The sequence below is a fragment of the Lagopus muta genome, chromosome 12 (assembly GCF_023343835.1).
Source record: "Lagopus muta isolate bLagMut1 chromosome 12, bLagMut1 primary, whole genome shotgun sequence".
NCBI classification, from domain to species: domain Eukaryota; kingdom Metazoa; phylum Chordata; class Aves; order Galliformes; family Phasianidae; genus Lagopus; species Lagopus muta.
Window position 1 is genome coordinate 2,342,370 of NC_064444.1, and position 9,022 is coordinate 2,351,391.

General features: G+C 52.6%; 1 protein-coding gene across 1 annotated transcript; it reads left to right on the top strand.

Annotated features, from left to right (window-relative positions):
* The first annotated feature begins 110 nt into the window (after positions 1-110).
* On the top strand, positions 111-7,675 carry IRF8 (interferon regulatory factor 8). The gene is made up of 9 exons (XM_048958956.1): positions 111-183; positions 1,583-1,757; positions 2,869-3,052; positions 3,916-4,004; positions 4,455-4,566; positions 4,915-4,962; positions 5,085-5,471; positions 5,790-5,905; positions 6,691-7,675. The coding sequence occupies exons 2-9, from the start codon at positions 1,584-1,586 to the stop codon at positions 6,856-6,858; spliced, it is 1,278 nt and encodes a 425-aa protein (XP_048814913.1). The 5' UTR covers positions 111-183; position 1,583; the 3' UTR covers positions 6,859-7,675.
* Positions 7,676-9,022: the final 1,347 nt, after the last annotated feature.

Below are 9,022 nucleotides of genomic sequence, written 5' to 3' on the forward strand. Positions count from 1 at the left end.
GCGCCCCCCATTGGCGCGACCCCTCATTGGGCAGCCCGAGAAGGGGGCGGGAAGAGGAGGAGGGAGAGGGCTGCCATTGGCTGAACGGCGCTGGGGGCGGGGCGACGTGGGGAGCGGCCTGCGGGGCGCTATAAGGGTGCGGGCGCGGGCGCGCGTTGGGGTGCGGAGCGGGGAGTGTGGAAGGTAATTGGTGCGGTGTGTGCGGGAGCTGGGGGGTGGGATGTCGGGGGTGAGGGCTGTGGTGCGGTGTTTGGCTGGAGGGTTTTAGGGTCGTGGTGGTTTTAGGGTCGTTGGGTGCTGGAGCGGGGCATGTAGAGTGAGGGTGATGCAGGGGTAAGGCTGTAAGGTGCTGGTCTGTGTTGGGTGCTGGGAGCGAGCAGGGTGCGGGTTTGGGGTGGGGGTTTTAGGATTGGTGGGGGTGCGGGAGGTGGGGTTTGGGGTGCTGGGATGGAGGCTTTGGAGTGCTGGGGGATGTGACTTCAAAACGTGGAGGTTGTAGGGTGCTGGGCAGGCAGGGTCGTGGGGGTGGATGGAGGTGAGCTGTGGGCTCTTGGGATGAAGTTTTAGGGTGCTGTGTGTGCATTGTAGGGCAGGCAGGGTGCTGGGTTGTAGGAGATAGGGGTTGTAGGGTGGCTTCTAGGGAGCTGGGTGTGCAGGAAATAGGGCTGCACGGTGCTGGGATTGCATCGGGAAGGATCTTTTGGGTGCTGGGATGTGAAGTTTTAAGGTAATGCGAACAAGCTTATGAGAAGATGGGCTGAGTTGGCTTTCTCGTGGCTGCTCTGCTAAGCCATTTTTGCTAAAAATGAGCTGAGACCAGAAATGAGGTGACCTCACCCCCCCCCCTTAGCAGGGTCCTGTCCTGGAGAGGATGTGGTTGCATGGCCCTGTTCCCTGCGGTGACCCTGCTGCTACCTGCGCTGCTCCTTGCTGCAAGAGGCTTCACCCCCCCCCCCCCCCCCCCCATTGCTATAGTACTGGGAGCTGTCTGCCTCTACAGCATCACTTCTTTAGGTGACAGCATAGTTCCTACGGGGCTGATCCCAAAAAGAGGAGTTTGCAAGTCAGCCTGTTGCTGTGACAGAGCTTTCCTCAGCAGCAAGAGGATAAAGGTGCCTTCCAGCAGGGCTCCAGGCAGGCTGCAGATAGGCTAACGAGTGCTTTCGTCATATTCAGTAAATGGGGTGTGGGCACCAGTCCAGTGCCTGCCCACATGGCTGGGGTGGAGCGATGCAGGACAGCTGTAGAATCGCTGCTGTGGCTTTTCCCATGTTAAAAAAAGGGAGGTTTGGTGCACGGAGGGGCACGTGGCAGCTGCTGCTGTTTGCAGGCAGTGTGTTGCCAACGCTGCACGTGATAAAGTGGAGCAGAGAGCGATTGCTTGCATCCAAATCGCTTTATTTTTCTACTTGGAGACATCACTGCAATCTGCTGGCTCTCCAGTCAGGTGCCCTGAAAGTGAAACACAGCCGTTAGAATGCATTAAGATGTCTCTGTAGACCCAGCTGCTGCTAGTGGGGGGCAGAGGGGTGTCGAGATAGACAGACAGACAGACAGACTGACAGCTCCCACTTCTGCCTAGGATGTGCGACCGCAACGGTGGGAGGCGGCTGCGGCAGTGGCTGATTGAGCAGATTGACAGCGAGCAGTACCCAGGGCTCATCTGGGAGAATGAGGAGAAAACCATGTTCCGCATCCCGTGGAAGCATGCAGGGAAACAGGATTACAACCAGGAGGTGGACGCTTCGATTTTCAAGGTAGGGTGAAATGGTTTGTCCCTGTTACCGATGGCTTCGGGGCTGTCAAGGTGAGGTGGTCCGTCCCTGCTGTCAGTGGTTTCTGGGTTGTTTGGATCTCAGCTGGTGGGAGATGTCCTTGCTGTCGGCAGGATCTGCAGCTTGCAGCACCTGTAGGATCCCCGTTGGGATCAACTTGGGATGGCTTTTCCTTTTTGCTGTGTTGGTGCCAGGTTTGGGTTTGTTCCTGGCATGTTGGTGAGGAGTCAGGAGCGGCTGTTGCCCCTTCTTCACCTCCTCTTTATCTAGTGAGGATGTATCAAGCTGTAGCCCAGTATGTAGTATGATTTGGCCTGATGTGCTCTGTGACCTGCCCTAAGCTTCCTATTGGGCACTGTCTGATAAAGAGTGCATTTACCAAAAAAAAGAAAGGGAAGGAAGGAAGTGTCAGCTTTTCTCAGAGAGGAGGGACTTTACATCTTAGATCTAATAGGAAAATTCTGTCCTGCACCAAAAAGTCAGGAATTCCCTTCCTTCTGCTTTATTCCCATACTTTGCTCTATCCATGGTGACTGATGGCTTTCAGGGCACCGACCAGAGCAATGGGTTGTAGAGATGGCTTTATATAAATATATTCCTATCTGTATTAAAATCACAGAATTGTAAGGGTTGGAAGGGACCTCCATTGATCATAGAGTCCAAAATATACTGTCCCACCTCCCCATGAAAGCACAAATGACGTTTTGATATTAAAGAATCCAGCTGTCAGTTACTGGTCTAAAGCTGGGAAGATGAGGTGTATTTTAGTATGGGTTTGGGTGTTTCTGGATCAGGACAAGTATCATTGCTTGGATGTGCATCCTTGCATCAGTCTGTGTTAAAGTGAAGTTGCACACTGCTGTTTTGGCTCTGGTTTGTGCTGTGAAGGGCTTGAAACCAACTCCAGCTCCCTTTGCTTGGTGTGATGTGGCAGAGCTGGGCTGTGTGGTAATACCTGAACTTTTGGGGACTTCTGTGAGGTGTCCCATTCCTGAGCACCAGCGTGCCCAAGATGTGCTGCTCATCTGCTCTTTGGGCCAAAGGGATTTGCAGAGCCTGCATGGAAGGTGATTTCCTTTTTGTTTTGCTGTAGGCTTGGGCTGTTTTCAAAGGCAAATTCAAAGAAGGTGACAAAGCAGAGCCAGCCACCTGGAAGACAAGGCTGCGCTGTGCCTTGAACAAGAGCCCTGACTTTGAGGAGGTGACAGACAGGTCCCAGCTGGACATCTCTGAGCCCTACAAGGTGTACAGGATCGTGCCAGAGGAGGAGCAGAAATGTGAGTGCCCCATTGAAGCGCATGGGTGCTGGGTGCTGCTGATCTACACCCAGCAGTGTGGGGCTGGCCCCGTGGCTTGGGGACATGTCCTGTGTCACTGCAGTGCTGGAAGGTGGGCAAGGAGCTGCTGGGCTGTTAAGAGCAATAATGTTTTTATCTTTCCTCCATGCTTAACTGCTGCTTGGGAAATAAAGATGCACCAACCTGAATCCTTCCCCTGCTTTGGGGTTGCTTGAGCCCTCCCAGCCCTTTGTCCTCCTGACACCCACCCTGGCAGGGAGTTGCAGTAAATCCTTTCCCTCTTGCTATCTCTTATTAGAGGAACAGCAGCTCACCAGAGAGCAGTCACTGCAGTATTGGGTACGGCACAGGTTGCAATATGCATCTCTCTGCTGTTGTTCTGGTGTGTGCTCTTCCTTTTTACCTTTCCTTGCTTAGAGAAAAGGAGGAGAGGGGGGTAGAAAACAAGAAATATCATGCAGATCTGTCTGTAGCATCTTGTCTCCTTCTGTGTGTTCACATGGGGCCCTGTATGCAAATGGCACTGCAGGTTCCCACCGGCAGCACGGCTCATGGAAAAAAGAGAAGCAGCACCAGTCTCTGGGGTGCTCAGAAAAACCCCTCTCCTGTGCTCTAGCCCCAAGCTGTATTTAGTTTGCCCTACTGCTCATCACCATGTACCAGTGCCATTTATTGCAGGCTGGTTTCTGGCCCCAAAATGCAGCTGCTGGGGGGGGGGGGGGGGGGGGGAAGAGGAACGCGGGGTTGCTGCGGTTCTCAGTTTCATAACTTTCGTGGGGTTTCTGAAATCTGGTGGCGAGGCCACGGCTGCCCTGCTGCATCATCCTCACTGCTCTCTGCAGGCAAAATCGGCGTTGGGAACGGGAGCAGCCTGGCTGATGTTGGAGACATGGACTGCAGCCCTTCTGCCATCGATGACCTGATGAAAGAGGTGAGCCCTCTTCCGTGGACACAGACCTGACGAGGCAAAGTCCGGTTGCCTGGTCGTGTTTAAAGCTACATCTGCCTCATGATGAGCACTGTGCTTTTGCAGCTGCACTGGCTGTGGTCGTTCATCTGAGCAAGCTGGAGGTCTCGGTGTGGTTACTCGTGGCTGGAGCATGCTTTGTTTGCATTTGTGTTTGGTGGGGGCTGCAGGCTTCTTGTGCCTCTGTTCCCCTTCTTGGTTGCACAGTGTGGGGCCTGTTCTGCTCCATGCCTCTTGAGAGGTTATCTTGGTGCATAGCCTGGGGAATCCCAAACTTGCTCTTTCTAACCAAAAAGCATTCATCAGCCTTTTGGCATCCCTTTTGCCCTCTTGCTTTGCCTCTTAAGCTCCTCTTCAGGCCCTAGCCAGCTTTCTGCCCCTGGCTGATCTAATGGGTATCCCTTCCTGCTCCAGCCTCCTTGTGTGGATGAATACCTGGGGATCATCAAGAGAAGCCCCTCACCCCCACAGGAGACCTGCAGAAACCCCCCAATACCAGACTGGTGGATGCAGCAGCCCAGCACCTGTGAGTAGTGTGTGGGGTGTTCTATGGGACCCAGCCGTTCGTCCAAGGGCAGTGCTTGTGACGATGGATGGTGTAGGCTCCCTCTGGGCAGTGCTTGTATTCTACCTTCCCTAGTGCTTAAAGTCAGCATTTTGGTGGATATAGGGCACCCCACAGTGCAGGGTTCATTGCACAATTCTTATAATTACCCTGGGAGTGTTTGCTAGTGACTCCCATCCAGGAGATGGGGAAGCCTGATGTGCTTGCTGAGTGGGAAAAGCTTTGGGATGGTGGGAGGGTGGGATTATAGGCTTTGGGAAAGGGAAAGTGTGCTGGAGCTGGGCACATCTCTACTCTCTCTGCCCACAGCTTTGCCCTTGGTGAATGGGTACACTGGCTACGAGCAGCAGCATTCGGGTAAGGCAGCTCCCATTCCCCTGTGTGACACTGGGCTGTGGCCATCACACTCCTCTCTGGAGCTTGTGAGCGTGTGCTGTTTGGCAGACAGTGACTCTATCTCACCTGTCCTTTTCTCCCAGGCTACTCCCAGATGGTGATCACCTTCTTCTACAGCGGGAGGCTGGTGGGGCACATCACCACCTCATATCCTGAGGGCTGCAGGCTGTCGCTCAGCCAGCCCTCTAACCACAGTGAGAAGCTCTACGCCCCTGATAGCCTGGAGCACGTGAGGTTCCCCTCAGCTGAAGCCATCCAGAATGACCGCCAGAAGCAGATCACCAAGAAGCTCTTTGGGCACCTGGAGAGGGGTGTCCTGCTGCACAGCAACAAGCAGGGCATCTTCATCAAGAGGCTGTGCCAGGGAAGGGTTTTCTGGAGTGGGAACACGCTGGTGTACAAGGACAGGCCGAGCAAACTGGACCGTGATGAAGTGGTGAAGATATTTGACACCAACTTATTCTTTAGAGGTTGGTATGAGCACTGTAGGAGGGGTTGATGTTGTTCTTGACTTTGCTCCGCTTCCTCTTGGAGCGCTTTGGGGTTACAACTGTGCATCACTGCTGTTTACCTAAGTGATGTGGATGAGTAACTCCAGATAGCAGATCTGAGAAGGAGTGATGCAGTGCACTGTCACGTAGCAGAGGCTTCATGCCTGGAGGCTTTGTTGCAGCAGGTTTTCTCCTGGCAGAGCCACCAGCCTGCTTTGTGTCAGGGTGCTTGATTTTTACCCCATGCTGTGCATCACAACTTGCAGACAGCCTCCAGCTGTGCTTCTCTCCTTGCAGAGCTGCAGCAATACTACAACAACCAGGGCCGCTTCCCGGACAGCAGGGTCATGTTGTGCTTTGGAGAGGAGTTCCCAGACACGGTGCCGCTGCGGTGTAAGCTCATCCTCGTCCAGGTATGGCAGCTGCTATGATCTGCCCTGCTCCTGGTCCCTGACACTGGGTTGTGCCTCTTCTCTGGACTGTGTTGCTCATTTTTTTTCCTGGAAATGGGACTCTGGCTCCAGTCTCTGGTTGGTGTGAGCCTCCTGAGATATTGCTGCTTGTCTCAGACCCCTTGGCCTGGTCAGGTCACGTATACATGCAAAGCTTCTGCATGCTGTGCAGCTCATAGATTTCCTACTGGTTTGGAAAAGCTGTTTTCTGCATGATTCCTGTGCCTCTGCTTTGCTCTGCTGCTTGGTCAGTGCTTCCTTCTGTTCCTGCCCCTTGGCTCTGGGAGCTGTGCTCTCTGTTGTGGAAAATGAGGGGATAAGTCCCTGGAATGATTGCATTAACTGGTGGCCTCTGGCTGGCTCTTCAGCCCTACAGCCTTTCCTTGGGGCAAGGCATGGGGCATTTCAAGAGTCCACAGCAGGCACAGCACCTTACAGGTGGCAGAGAAGGCATAAGACTGTGGTGTGGGGTGGGCATTACAGCAAGCAAGACCCACTGGACCTCTGAGCTTCTGGAAGGAGGGGGTTTCCAAGCTCAGAGCCCAGTCCTGCTCATCCTTGCCCAACTTTCTGATTGTGTCATGGAATCATAGAATGGCAGCCTGTCCTCTCCTCCCTATGACAGCTCCTGTGGCCGTGCCTTATGGTGCATCATGGCGTTGGGCCTGCAGGCTTTGGTAGGCCTGGCCATGGCTGTTCTTCTCCCAGTGCCTTCACAACTCCTTTCTCTTTTTCATTTGGTCTAGGTGGAGCAGCTCTGTGTCAGGCAGGTGATGGAGGAGGCTGGCAAGACCTGCAGCAGCTCCATGCTGCCTGATGAGGTGCAGCAAGAGCAGGTGTACAGGATCTTCCAGGACATCTGTGGGCCACACCAACGGCCGCTGTTCAGAGAGAATCAACAGATTGCTGTGTGAGCCTCCGTGGGCACAACGAGGGGTCTGGGTGACTGCAGACCCGTTGGGATTCATTAGTGCCTCAAAATTTCCCTTTGTTTGGAGAGTTGGTTCTTGATCTTTGCTGTTTTCAGTCCAAAAATCTGTGTAAACACAGCGATCCAGAGCAACAGCCCCACTTGGTTTGAGAACCACCATTGGAAGGAGGTGGTGACTCCTGGAAAGGCCTTACAGTGCTCAAGTAAATCCTTAACAGAAGTAATTATTTTCCCCCAAAGAATTTGCAGTCCTGCTGAAGTCTGTGGTATGCTTTCCGTGGGGGAAAAACCTCCTCAAATCCCTCTTTATTTTTGCAATGAAGTTTATATTTTTTTTGTCTGTCATACAGGGGAGTATTTTGAAATTCAGAGAGCGATGCAGAAATTATATATGTAAACGTTGGCTATGAGAACATAGGGATCTTAATTTTTCTGACCCAAAACCAGAGTTTGTACAAACAGATGTCTTCTATTTTAAAGATAGCAGCGTAGTGTTAATAGGTTGGCTTCACCATCCCAAAAATGCATGTGTTGGTCTCTCCCAAGCGTGAGCAGGCAGCAGCTTCCATGTTTCAACCCTCATTAACATGCTTTGTGTTTGCCCAGGGCTGGGGAGCTCCTTGGGCATGGCTTCATGCCTTGCAGCAGCCACAAAGCACCGTGGACCAAAGGACCTAGCAGATGTGCATGCAGTGAGGCTGCCTATTTATTTTATGCCTAAGTTTTTTTGTTAAATGGTTTTGTAATTTCTTTTTTTTTTTTTTTTGTACCTTCCTGCAATTAAAGTGCTATGTTTTGTATTTGTCTTGCAAAGTGTTTTTTGTTGGTGCTGTCAGTGGGGTTCCTAATGGTGGTGGAGGGGTTCCTAGTTTGTTCCTGCCCAAGTCTTCCCTTGTGTGGGGTCTGTGGAGGTCCTGCTCTGTAACTGGCTTCATCTCAAGGGATCATATGCAATAATGCAATGGAGGAGGGGGGGAAAAATGCAATATCTATAGGGCCTTTTTACAAAAGACCATGAAGATAGGTCCCTGCCTGTCTTCCTCATACTGTCCTGAGTGCCCTTACCTTGCAGACCTGGGTCACAATGCTCCAAGATGGGAAGGGTTGATTTGATGGTTCTCGTTGCCCCTTGTCTTCTCGTCCTCATCCATCTCAGGGGGTTTGATCTGTTGGGGGATTGTGGGAGGGGTTTGGGAAGAAATGAGGGCTGAAAGGGGGCATCTGCCTGTATTCGTTTGCGAGTCAACAATGCAGGAGTGGTGGCTGAGCATTCATACCCTCATCTGCCTTCACTTCTATCCTGTTTTTGGGAGGCTCTGGAGGACTGTGAAGGCCTTGTTGGATCTATGTCCTTGCCCGTGTGAAGGGCAAACATCAACAAACTGCTTTGAACCAGCCCTGCCAAAGGCTTTGGCTGGGGAAGGAACAGTCTTTGTGGTGTGACCCTAATGCCCAGGGTACTGGCTGGGGTTCACAGGTACTTGGGCAGAGGATGCGTTGAGATCCAGGCAGCTGTAGGGAAATGCTGAGGAGATGGATGCAAAGCTGTCCTTCCCCTTGCTTGGGTGTCAAAGCAGATCATGAGATGTGTAGGGGCGGGGGGAAGCCACTAAAAAACTCATCAGGGGTTTGAAGTTGACCCTGCTGCATTCTTCCAGGCTAAGCATGCAGCCTCTATGTTCCCATGTCCTGAAGAGCTGCTTATCTCACATGCTGCTGACTTCAGAGTGCCAAGAGTGCTTTGAGATGGCAAACCCAGCTGGAAAGTGGTTACACTAGGATGAAAGGATGGCCCTGTGTTGTTGGTTGTTCTGGGGTGAGACCCCTTTGGCAATCTGTCCTGTTGGACTACATGGGATGGATATTTATGCGATGAGCATCCTACTAAATCACACCTTGGGATCCAGCTGTAACAGTGGGATACCTGTGGTCCTGTCTGCCCTTGTGTGCATCCCTTGCAGGCATTACAGCCTGAGGCTTTGGAGCTTATGAGAAGAAATGACTGCAGGCCAAGAGTCCTGTACACGTCAGTAGCCCAAGTGCAATGAATTCCACAGCTCCTGCTACAAATACAGCTCTGGCTTACGAGGTGCTCAATCACAGAGGTGGGGGCTGAGGGTGCTGTACCAGCAGCATGCACCCCTCTA